The 13,730-nt window shown below is 38.4% G+C and overlaps 1 protein-coding gene across 3 annotated transcripts in view; it reads right to left on the reverse strand.

Annotated features, from left to right (window-relative positions):
• VPS13A (vacuolar protein sorting 13 homolog A) overlaps positions 1–13,730 on the reverse strand; it is a 244,795-nt gene that overhangs the window by 35,110 nt on the left and 195,955 nt on the right. For all 3 annotated transcript variants that reach the window (XM_046022052.1, XM_046022053.1, XM_046022054.1), the window contains exon 60: positions 822–935. In XM_046022052.1, the coding sequence (XP_045878008.1) occupies positions 822–935 (114 nt within the window). The remainder of the gene's footprint in view (positions 1–821; positions 936–13,730) is intronic.

Below are 13,730 nucleotides of genomic sequence, written 5' to 3' on the forward strand. Positions count from 1 at the left end.
TCAGTTATACCAATACACACACACACACACACATCATACACAAAATTAAACAGGTTAACAGAAAACCAAGGTAACAAAAATGTTAGGTCAAGACCCCAGTGTTCATGGCAGCAATGGCCAGTCACCAATCTGTGGAAAGAACCAAGATGCCCTTCAACAGACAAATAGATAAAGAAGATACGGTCCATATATACAATGGAGTATTATGCCTCCATCAGAAAGGATGACTATCCAACTTTTGTATCAACATGGATAGGACTTGAGGAGATTATGCTGAGTGAAATAAGTCAAGCAGAGAGAGTCAATTATCATATGGTTTCACTCATTTGTGGAACATAAGGAATAACAAGTAGGACACTGGGAGATGGAGAGGAGAAGTGAATTGGGGGAAATCGGAGGGGGAGATGAACCATGAGAGACTGTGGACTCTGAGAAACAAACTGAGGGTTTTGAAGTGGGGGGTGGGGATTGGGAGGGCCTGGTGATGGGTATTAAGGAGGGCATATATTGCATGGAACACTGGGTATGGTGCATAAACAAGGAATCTTGGAACACTAAAAAAATTTAAAAAAAGATATGAACATATAAACACATGTTGTAGGTGGCTCCAATATTATTTCCATATAGTGAAAAATTGTTATAAGTATAAATAAAAATTTCAGAGGACTATTTCTGCTACTTTATTTACAGAATTTATATATTATTAGAGAAAATAATTTATATATATATATAATTGGGATATATGTTATATCCCAAACAAAGCAAGTCAAGTTATTACCTAGATTATCAAGGATAATAAAAATGACTTCTATTTCCCTTACCTTGATAGGAGATATATGGAAGTATTCATAGAGACTGACTTGTGATGAATCTGCTAATGAAGCTGTTTTATATTCTTCTTGGAAAGCTTCTATATCTTTATGAAAAAGTTCAACCTATAGGGGAAAAAAAGCATTAAAAACTTAAAGGATCCATCTGTTGGAGGCATTTAAGTCAATAGCTCAGATACCGCAGAACACACCTCCACAACATCCATATTCAACACTGTTTATGATTAGAAAGTTATTGTATGAGAAGGGAACCAAACACCTGTTAGTAAAGCTCTGTCCCTAACTCACAAATTGATAAGCATATTTTGTTTCCATCTAGTCCATTACAAAACACTAAGCTTTTCTTCTTGGGACTATAGAGTTATCCCCAAAAGCTACTATAATCCAGTGCATCAACACTTTCTTAGGAATATTTCTTTCTTTAAATATAATCATAGTTATTTTGTAGCTTTTTAGTAACACTGACACCTACAGAGGCCCATTCTATAATCAAAAAGGGGAAGGCACTGGGGTGTCTGGGTGGCTCAGTGGGTTAAAGCCTCTGCCTTCGGCTCAGGTCATGATCCCAGGGTCCTGGGATCGAGCCCCACATCGGGCTCTCTGCTCAGCAGAGAGCCTGCTTCCTCCTCTCTCTCTGCCTGCCTCTCTGCCTAGTTGTGATTTCTCTCTGTCAAATAAATATTTAAAAAAAAAAAAGGGAAGGCATTGAAAATGATGTTGCATTAAGTGATGAATATGGCTTTCATTCTTGATAATCAACATTAATTCTCTTTTAAACACAAATTTAAGTACTTCTGTGTGTTGAGAAATGGTCCCAACATTCACATTTTGACCTATCATCAACAGTATCAAAATGACAGTCTTATTAAAAGTATAGTGTCTGGAAATTGACTTCTCAGATGACAGTGTGAAGGGCTCTTTAGACCAGTTCCCCAGTGAAACTAGTGAAACAAACAAACATTTGGGGTGCCTGGGTGCCTCAGTAGGTTAAGCATCTGACTCTTGGTTTTGGCTCAGTTTATGATCTGGGGGTCACGGGATCAAGCCCTGCATCAGGGTCCACACTCAGTGGGGAGTTAGCTTTAGATTCTCTACCTCCCCATACCCCCATGCATGCTTTCTCTAAAATAAATAAATATTTAAAAAATAAATATAAAAAAAACCTAAATATCTAAGGCCTCTATGAATGAACCTAAAGCAAATACAACATCTTTTCAAGAAAATCTACAAAAATTTGTAAGAAAAGTGCATCTGTAGTATTTGAACAAGTACCATTCTCTCAGATCCCCCTCCTAGTTCAACAAGCCATGACTCCACTCTAGACTGCTATACTCAAGAACATCAAGCTCCCTGTCTGCCCAGTGGACAGCTGGAATACTTTCTTCCTGGGAGGCATAAGATGTCAGCATTTCTCATCCCACCCCCAGTTACCAGCTGCTAATGCTACATTATGAGGATCGAGGAGCTTCCGTTCTGCTGCCCAGCCTCTACTCATGGAACAAAGTCTCTAATTGGGTGTAATACCACTGAGAATACTGGGTTCTGATCACTCCTGTTCCACTCCTAGCTCTGAAGCTCTGGTCGGATATTTTTACCTTGGGAACAACGAAACTTTAAAATAACTCCTAATCTTTTTCCAAAGAAACCCCTAATCTTTTCCCAAAGCCTTCGACTGCAAGAGAGTTTTTGAAGAACTCCTGAGCATTCACACCTGAGCATTAGGAAACAGTAAATGTCATAGGGAAAGATAACTGGAAGGAAAATCACTGATTGAATGAAGATGCAGGCTAAACTGCAGGCCTCTTAGTTTTCATGAGTGAAATGGGGAAAGAGACAGTTTAAGGGGTCCTCCTGGGGTCAAAACAAATATCAAACACTGATCTCCAGATGAGTTCCTGAAGAAAAAAAAAAAAAAAAAGAGCCCAAGTCTGATTAGATTAGTCTGTAGAACAATGTATGGCCTAAGGTACTGTGGAAAAAAAATAAGGCAATCAACCAGCAATTAGTGGGCTTCAAAGAGCTAGATGTGCTGTGAAAAGAGAAGAGGGCCCAGCCCCAAAACCAATTATTCCAGGGTAAGGGTGGGTATCCCAAGATCTTCACCTCTCTGAGGAGCAACACCAAAAGCTTAACATTGCAGGAAAAGTAAGGAGTGCAGGAAGGGTAGACTTCAATAAAAAAATCTAACCAGTCACAGAATGAACAAATAAGCTATTAACAATAAGCTTTGGGGACAGAGGGATCGGTAGCCAGTTTTTATAGTGTATCATCTAAAATGTCTAAGTTCCCAACCAAAAATTATGATATGTGCAAAGACAGGAATGTCTGACCCATACACTGGGAAAAAACTAGGCAAAAGAAACTGTATGTGAGAAGTGACAAGACTGGATTAAAAGAAAAATAATTCCAAGTAGCCACTATACATATGTTCAAAGAACTAAAGAAAACCTGGGGCGCCTGGGTGGCTCAGATGGTTAAGTGTCTGCCTCGGCTCAGGTCATGATCCCAGGGTTCTGGGATTGAGCCCTGCATTAAAGAAAACCATATTTAGAAAGTGAAAGAAATTATAATGACCATGTCTTATCAACTAGAATAATACATCAAATACAGAGGGAGAAAAATTATATATTAAAAAACCTATTAAAAATTCTGGAATTGAAAACTGTAACAGAAATGGAAGATTCACTAGAAGGACCTAACAGTGTATTTGAGCTGATAGGAGAAATAGAAACACTTCCTTATATGCTAAATTAAATGTATTGTTTTATCATGACCTTGAAGATAAAGTGTTAAAGATTATGCAGTCTGAAGAACAGAGGAAAAAGAGTGAAAAAAAATCAACACTCTCAGAGAAATGTGGTACATCATTAAGCATGCTAACATATACAATATGGGTATATCAGGGGAAAAGAGAGTAAAAGTAGAAAAAATATGTGAAGATATAATAGCTGAACGCTTTCTATATTCAATGAAAAACAATAAGCAACATATCAAGGAAGCTAAATGAACTCCTAGTGCAAAAATGGAAAAGAAGTTTACAAAAGATACATAACAGTAAAATTGATGAAAGTCAAAGAAAGGAGAAAATCTTAGAAATAAGAAGAGAAAAACAACTTACTACATACAAGATGATCCTGTTAAGACTAATAGTTGGGGTGCCTGGGGGACACAGTCGGTTAAGCATACCACTCTTGGTTTTGGCTCAGGTTGTAGTCTCTGGGTTTTGAGATAGAGCCCCAGGTCAGGCTCTGCATTCAGTGCAGAGTCTGCTTGAGTTTCTCTCTCTCCCCACCCCTCCCTCACCTGTGCTCTCAAATAAATCTTAAAAAAAAAAAAAAAAAGACTAACAGTTGACTTCTTAGCAGAAAGCAGGCAAGAAGACAGTGGGTAACATATTCAAAGTACTCAAAAGAAAAAAAACTGCCAACCAAGAATCCTATATCCAGCATAATTACCTTTCAAAATGAAAGAACATGAAGACTTTTCTAGACAAAAACAAAAACAAAAAACTAAGAGAATTTATTGCTACCAGGTGTGCCTTATAAGAAATACTTATGAAAGTTCCTCAGGCTGAAAACAAGTGACCCCAAATGGTAATCAGAATCCAAATGAAAAAAAGGAAAAAAAAATTGAACTGGAAAAGACAATGATGTATATAGTAATAAATACATAATCATTTCTTTCTCTTAACTAAAGAGCAACTGACTATGTATGTATAAGAAATAGTGTTTGCCCTATAATAACAGACCAATCTCACATAAATGTGAACACAAAGAGCCTCAAAAAAATACTACTGACCCAAATCCAGCAAAATACGGAAATATTATACACAAGACTAAGTGGGTTGCTTTAACATCCAGTGTAATAAAATCAACAGAACAAAAACCACATCACCATCCCAAGAGATGCAGAAAAAGCATTTGACAAAATTCGACACACTTTCATGATAACACTCAGCAAACTGGAACTATCAGAGAACTCTACCTAATATAGGTTATCTACCAAAAAAATCTACTGTTGATATCATAATTAATGGTAAAAGCTTTCTCTTTTGGATCAGAAACAAGGCAAGAATGTCTGCTCTTGCACTTGTATTCAATGTTGTACTATTGTACTAGAGGTTCTAGCAGGGCAATTAGGCAAGAAGAAACAAAAGCCATGCAGATTACATCAGAAAGGAAGAAGCAAAACTATTCTCAGATGGCACGATCTTATATGCAGAAAATTCTACAGAATGTATTAAACAACTATTAGAGGTAATAAATGAGTTCATAAGGTTGCAAAATATAAGATCAGTATAAAAAATCAATTATATTTCTATATACTTGCAATGAACAAACAAAAAATGAGATTAAAAAACAATTCTGTGCAGACTATAAAAAAGAATACTCAATAATAAATTTAACAAAAGAGCCAAACCTATACTCTGAAAATTATACAAATGTTGAAAGAAAATAAAGATCTTCATAAAAGGACAACATCCAATGTTTAAGGATCAAAAGACTTAAGGATCTTAAGTTGTCAGAACTCCAAAATCGGTATGCAGATTCAAAGTAATCTCTGTCAAGACCCCAGATGACTTCTTCAAAGAAGCTCTCAAGCTGATTCTAAAATTCATAGGGAATTGCAAAAACATTTTGAAAAAGAACAAAGGAGGAGGATTCATACTTCTCAATTTCAAAACTTACTATGATACAACAATAATCAGGACAGTACAGTATTGGTAAAAAGATGGACTTACAGACTAATGGAATAAAACTGTATGTTAGGAGAGGAGGAGTCAAGATGGCGGAGAAGTAGCAGCCTGAGACTACATCAGGTAACAGGAGATCAGCTCGATAGCTTATCTAAACATAGCAAACACCTACAAATCCAACGGGAGAGCGAAGAGAAGAAGAACAGCAACTCTAGAAACAGAAAATCAACCACTTTCTGAAAGGTAGGACTGGCGGAGAAGTGAATCTAAAACGACGGGAAGATAGACCGCGGGGGGAGGGGCCGGCTCCCGGCAAGCGGCGGAGGAACGGAGCACAAAATCAGGACTTTTAAAAGTCTGTTCCACTGAGGGACATTGCTCCAGGGGCTAAACCGGGGTGAAGCCCACGCGGGGCCAGCGTGGCCCCAGGCCCCGCAAGGTCACAGAAGGATCGGGGGTGTCAGAGTGTCGGAGAGCTCGCAGGTATTAGAACGGAGAAACCGGCTGCAAAGACAGAGCCGAGGACTGAACTCTCAGCTCGGGGTTACCTTGAACTGGTCGCGGGCTGGGTGAGCTCAGAGCGCGGCTGGAGGCTGGGGATACGGGAGTGATTGGGTGCTGTCCTCTGGGGGCGCACTGAGGAGTGGGGCCCCAGGCTCTCGGCTCCTCCGGGCCAGAGACTGGGAGGCCGCCATTTTCATTCCCGTCCTCCGGAACTCTACGGAAAGCGTTCAGGGAACAGAAGCTCCCAAAAGCGAACCCGAGCCGATTACTTAGTCCGGCCGCCGGTAAGGGCGGTGCAATCCCGCCTCGGGCAAAGACACTTGAGAGTCACTACAACAGGCCCCTCCCCCAGAAGATCAACAAAATATCCAGCCAGGACGAAGTTCATCTATCAAGGAGAAAGCAGATTCAATTCCTAAGACAGCAGAGCAATTCCAGAGGAGGAGAAAGCAAAGCACGGAACTCATGGCTTTCTCCCCATGATTCTTTAGTCTTGCGGCTACTTCAATTTTTTTTTTCTTTTTTCAATTTTTTATTTTTTTTTCTTTTTTCAATTTTTTTTTCTTTTTTCTTTTTTCTTCTTCTGCTAAATTTTTTTAAAAAACTTTTACCCTTTTCTTTTTTAACGTTTTTTGACTAGTTCATCTAAATATATATATTTTTTCTTTCTTTTTTATATTTTTTTATTTGTTTTATTTTTTAAATTTTTTTCTTTCTTTTTTTTTTTTTTTCTTTTTTTTCAGAACCAGTTTTTTATCCCCTTCCCCCCCCCACAATTTGGGGTCTCTTCTGATTTGGTTACAGCGCATTTTTCCGGGGTCTTTGCCACCCTATTAGTAGTTTATTTGCTCCTTCATATCCTCTTATCTGGACAAAATGACAAGGCGGAAAAAATCACCACAAACAAAAGAACAAGAGACAGTACCGAAGGCTAGGGACCTAATCAACACAGACATTGGTACTATGTCAGATCAAGAGTTCAGAATGACGATTCTGAACATTCTAGCCGGGCTCGAAAAAGGCATGGAAGATATTAGAGAAACCCTCTCTGGAGATATTAAAGCCCTTTCTGGAGAAATTAAAGAACTAAAGTCTAACCAAGTTGAAATCAAAAAAGCTATTAATGAGGTGCAATCAAAAATGGAGGCTCTCACTGCTAGGATCAATGAGGCAGAAGAAAGAATTAGTGATATAGAAGACCAAATGACAGAGAATAAGGAAGCCGAGCAAAAGAGGGACAAACAGCTACTGGACCATGAGGGGAGAATTTGAGAGATAAGTGACACCATAAGACGAAACAACATTAGAATAATTGGGATTCCAGAAGAAGAAGAAACAGAGAGGGGAGCAGAGGGTCTACTGGAGAGAATCATTGGAGAGAATTTCCCTAATATGGCAAAGGGAACAAGCATTAAAATCCAGGAGATGCAGAGAACCCCCCTCAAAGTCAACAAGAATAGGTCCACACCCCGTCACCTAATAGTAAAATTTACAAGTCTTAGTGACAAAGAGAAAATCCTGAAAGCAGCCCGAGAAAAGAAATCAGTAACATACAATGGTAAAAATATTAGATTGGCGGCAGACTTATCCACAGAGACCTGGCAGGCCAGAAAGAGCTGGCATGATATATTCAGAGCACTCAACGAGAAAAACATGCAGCCAAGAATACTCTATCCAGCTAGGCTATCATTGAAAATAGAAGGAGAGATCAAAAGCTTCCAGGACAAACAAAAACTGAAAGAATTTGCAAACACCAAACCAGCTCTCCAGGAAATATTGAAAGGGGTCCTCTAAGCAAAGAGAGAGCCTAAAAGTAGTAGATCAGAAAGGTACAGAGACAATATACAGTAACAGTCACCTTACAGGCTAATAATGGCACTAAATTCATATCTCTCAATAGTTACCCTGAATGTTAATGGGCTAAATGCCCCAATCAAAAGACACAGGGTATCAGAATGGATAAAAAAACAAAACCCATCAGTATGTTGCCTACAAGAAACTCATTTTAGACGCGAAGACACCTCCAGATTTAAAGTGAGGGGGTGGAAAACAATTTACCATGCTAATGGGCATCAGAAGAAAGCTGGGGTGGCAATCCTTATATCAGATCAATTAGATTTTAAGCCAAAGACTATAATAAGAGATGAGGAAGGACACTATATCCTACTCAAAGGGTCTGTCCAACAAGAAGATCTAACAATTTTAAATATCTATGCCCCTAACGTGGGAGCAGCCAACTATATCAACCAATTAATAACAAAATCAAAGAAACACATCAATAATAATACAATAATAGTAGGGGACTTTAACACTCCCCTCACTGAAATGGACAGATCATCCAAGCAAAAGATCAACAAGGAAATAAAGGCCTTAAATGACACACTGGACCAGATGGACATCACAGATATATTCAGAACATTTCATCCCAAAGCAACAGAATACACATTCTTCTCTAGTGCACATGGAACCTGCTCCAGAATAGATCACATCCTGGGTCACAAATCAGGTCTCAACCGGTATCAAAAGATTAGGATTATTCCCTGCATATTTTCAGACCACAATGCTCTGAAGCTAGAACTCAATCACAAGACGAAAGCTGGAAAGAACCCAAATACATGGAGACTAAACAGCATCCTTCTAAAGAAAGAATGGGTCAACCAGGAAATTAAAGAAGAATTGAAAAAATTCATGGAAACAAATGATAATGAAAACACAACAGTTCAAAATCTGTGGGACACAGCAAAGGCAGTCCTGAGAGGAAAATATATAGCGGTACAAGCCTTTCTCAAGAAACAAGAAAGGTCTCAAGTACACAACCTAACCCTACGCATAAAGGAGCTGGAGAAAGAACAAGAAAGAAACCCTAAACCCAGCAGGAGAAGAGAAATCATAAAGATCAGAGCAGAAATCAATGAAATAGAAACCAAAAAAACAATAGAAAAAATCAATGAAACTAGGAGCTGGTTCTTTGAAAGAATCAATAGGATTGATATACCCCTGGCCAGACTCATCAAAAAGAAAAGAGAAAGGACCCAAATCAATAAAATCATGAATGAAAGAGGAGAGATCACAACTAACACCAAAGAAATACAGACAATTATAAGAACATACTATGAGCAACTCTACGCCAACAAATTGGCCAATCTGGAAGAAATGGATGCATTCCTAGAGACATATAAACTACCACAACTGAACCAGGAAGAAATAGAAAACCTGAACAGGCCCATAACCAGTAAGGAGATTGAAACAGTCATCAAAAATCTCCAAACAAACAAAAGCCCAGGGCCAGACGGCTTCCCAGGGGAATTCTACCAAACATTTAAAGAAGAACTCATTCCTATTCTCCTGAAACTGTTCCAAAAAATAGAAATGGAAGGAAAACTTCCAAACTCATTTTATGAGGCCAGCATCACCTTGATCCCAAAACCAGACAAGGATCCCACCAAAAAAGAGAACTACAGACCAATATCCTTGATGAACACAGACGCAAAAATTCTCGCCAAAATACTAACCAATAGGATTCAACAGTACATTAAAAGGATTATTCACCACGATCAAGTGGGATTTATTCCAGGGCTGCAGGGTTGGTTCAACATCCGCAAATCAATCAATGTGATAGAACACATTAATAAAAGAAAGAACAAGAACCATATGATACTCTCAATAGATGCTGAAAAAGCATTTGACAAAGTACAGCATCCCTTCCTGATCAAAACTCTTCAAAGTGTAGGGATAGAGGGCACATACCTCAATATTATCAAAGCCATCTATGAAAAACCCACCGCAAATATCATTCTCAATGGAGAAAAACTGAAAGCTTTTCCATTAAGGTCAGGAACACGGCAGGGATGTCCATTATCACCACTGCTATTCAACATAGTATGAGAAGTCCTAGCCTCAGCAATCAGACAACAAAAAGAAATTAAAGGCATCCAAATTGGTAAAGAAGAAGTCAAACTATCACTCTTCGCAGATGATATGATACTATATGTGGAAAACCCAAAAGACTCCACTCCAAAACTGCTAGAACTTGTACAGGAATTCAGTAAAGTGTCAGGATATAAAATCAATGCACAGAAATCAGTTGCATTTCTGTACACCAACAACAAGACTGAAGAAAGAGAAATTAAGGAGTCAATCCCATTCACAATTGTACCCAAAACTATAAGATACCTAGGAATAAACCTAACCAAAGAGACTAAGAATCTATACACAGAAAATTATAAAGTACTCATGAAAGAAACTGAGGAAGACACAAAAAAATGGAAAAATGTTCCATGCTCCTGGATTGGAAGAATAAATATTGTGAAAATGTCTATGCTACCTAAAGCAATCTACACATTTAATGCAATCCCTATCAAAATACCATCCATTTTTTTCAAAGAAATGGAACAAATAATCCTAAAATTTATATGGAACCAGAAAAGACCTCGAATAGCCAAAGGAATATTGAAGAACAAAGTCAAAGTTGGTGGCATCACAATTCCGGACTTCAAGCTCTATTACAAAGCTGTCATCATCAAGACAGCATGGTACTGGCACAAAAACAGACACATAGACCAGTGGAACAGAATAGAGAGCCCAGAAATCGACCCTCAACTCTATGGTCAACTAATCTTCGACAAAGCAGGAAAGAATGTCCAATGGAAAAAAGACAGCCTCTTCAATAAATGGTGCTGGGAAAATTGGACAGCCACATGCAGAAAAATGAAATTGGACCACTTCCTTACACCACACACAAAAATAGACTCCAAATGGATGAAGGACCTCAATGTGAGAAAGGAATCCATCAAAATCCTTGAGGAGAACGCAGGCAGCAACCTCTTCGACCTCAGCCGCAGCAACATCTTCCTAGGAACAACGGCAAAGGCAAGGGAAGCAAGGGCGAAAATGAACTATTGGGATTTCATCAAGATCAAAAGCTTTTGCACAGCAAAGGAAACAGCTAACAAAACCAAAAGACAACTGACAGAATGGGAGAAGATATTTGCAAACGACATATCAGATAAAGGGCTAGTATCCAAAATCTATAAGGAACTTAGCAAACTCAACACCCAAAGAACAAACAATCCAATCAAGAAATGGGCAGAGGACATGAACAGACATTTCTGCAAAGAAGACATCCAGATGGCCAACAGACACATGAAAAAGTGCTCCACGTCACTCGGCATCAGGGAAATACAAATCAAAACCACAATGAGATATCACCTCACACCAGTCAGAATGGCTAAAATTAACAAGTCAGGAAATGACAGATGCTGGAGAGGATGTGGAGAAAGGGGAACCCTCCTCCACTGTTGGTGGGAATGCAAGCTGGTGCAACCACTCTGGAAAACAGCATGGAGGTTCCTCAAAATGTTGAAAATAGAACTACCCTATGACCCAGCAATTGCACTACTGGGTATTTACCCTAAAGATACAAACATAGTGATCCGAAGGGGCACGTGTACCCGAATGTTTATAGCAGCAATGTCTACAATAGCCAGACTATGGAAAGAACCTAGATGTCCATCAACAGATGAATGGATCAAGAAGATGTGGTATATATACACAATGGAATACTATGCAGCCATCAAAAGAAATGAAATCTTGCCATTTGCGACGACGTGGATGGAACTAGAGCGTATCATGCTTAGTGAAATAAGTCAATCGGAGAAAGACAACTATCATATGATCTCCCTGATATGAGGACATGGAGAAGCAACATGGGGGGGTAGGGGGATAGGAGAAGAATAAATGAAACAAGATGGGATTGGGAGGGAGACAAACCATAAATGACTCTTAGTCTCACAAAACAAACTGGGGGTTGCTGGGGGGAGGTGGGATTGGGAGAGGGGGAGCGGGCTATGGACATTGGGGAGGGGAGGCGAACCATAAGAGACTATGAACTCTGAAAAACAACCTGAGGGTTTTGAAGGGTCAGGGGTGGGAGGTTGGGGGAACAGGTGGTGGGTGATGGGGAGGGCACGTTTTGCATGGAGCACTGGGTGTTGTGCAAAAAGAATGAATACTGTGACGCTGAAAAAAATAAATAAATATTATTAGTATATTAAAAAAAAAAAAACTGTATGTTAATGGTCAACTAATTTTTGACAAAGGTACCAAGACCATTAATGAGGAAGGAATACTCTTTCAGTAAATACAATAAATGATACTGGGACAACTCAATAGCCAAATGCAAAAGACTCGTGTTGGACCCTTACCTCCCACTATATATAAAAATTAACTCAAAATGGATGAAAGACCTGATTATAAAAAACTCTTAAAACATAGGGCTAAATTCATAACCTTCACAACCTTAGATTTGACAAAAGACTCTTCAAAGCGACACCAAAAACATGAACAACAACAAAAAAGAATTTGGATTTCATTAACATTAAACTTTCGTGCTTCAAAAGAATCAGGAAAGTAAAGCACAACACACAGAATGCGAGGGAAAAAACAAGAATGAGAGAAAATATTTGCAAATCATATACCTGATATGGGACTTGTATTTAGAATATATAAATTACTTTTACAATTCAATAAAAAGGAGACAACCTATTTAACAAAGGATCTGAATAGACACTTCTGTATAGAAAATATGTAAATGGTCCATCAACACATAAAAAGATGCTCAACATCATTCATCATCAGGTACATGTAAATCACAAAATCACAATGATATACTACTTCACACTCACTATGATGGCTAGAATCCAAAGGATAGATAGTAACAGGTATTGATGATGACGCATTAAAAAAAACTATGATTCCATTTATATGAAATATCTAGAACAAGAAATCCTATAGACAAAGTACATCAGTTATTGATGGGACTGGCATGGTTTCCTTCTTCAGTTGGTGAAAATGTTCTGGAATGAGATAGTAATGATCCTTGTACAATTCTGTAAATACATTAAAAAACACGGTTCTGTCCACCATGAATGATTAAAATGTATAATCTGTGAACTGAATTTCAATACATTTTAAAGAAAAAAAAGTATTATTTGCCCTTGTCCTTATCCATGTAATCTGCATTACCTTCAGAATTCTTTTTATGAAGACAGAAAAAGATTGTATCTGATCTACCCTATCACTATGACTTTATGGTCTTCTTTCAGTCACAAATAAGACACTTAACCTTTTATTTTTATCCCTTTTCTTACTGAATATTCTTGTCACACCCAAATTTTTAAGTTATTAATCAAAACAGAGTAACCCAGGCGCGCCTGGATGGCTCAGTGGATTAAGCCTCTGCCTTCGGCTCAGGTCATGATCCCAGCGTCCTGGGATCTAGCCCTGCATCTGGCTCTCTGCTCCGCAGGGAGCCTGCTTCCCCCTCTCTCTCTGCCTACCTCTCTGCCTACTTGTGATCTCTGTTTGTTAAATAAATAAATAAAATCTTAAAACAAAAACAAAAAAAACAAAGTAACACAGGAAAATGAAATAGGAAAAAACAGTGATGTGAATATGAGTATTTCTCCCTACTACTGGCCTAAAAACCGTTCCTATTTTCTAACTCACCTTCAAAAGGCTATTTTAACTTGTCTTGCTTTCTTCATCTATAATCTGAAAATGGGATTTCTACCAATTTACCCATCATAGCCGCGTAAGAAAAATTTAAAAATTTTTAAGATGGACCAAAACCATTCTTTTAAAGATTTTATTTATTTATTCAACAGAGAGAGAGAGAGAGAGAGAGAGAGATCACAAGTAGG

The sequence above is a fragment of the Meles meles genome, chromosome 11 (genome assembly GCF_922984935.1).
Source record: "Meles meles chromosome 11, mMelMel3.1 paternal haplotype, whole genome shotgun sequence".
Classification (NCBI taxonomy): domain Eukaryota; kingdom Metazoa; phylum Chordata; class Mammalia; order Carnivora; family Mustelidae; genus Meles; species Meles meles.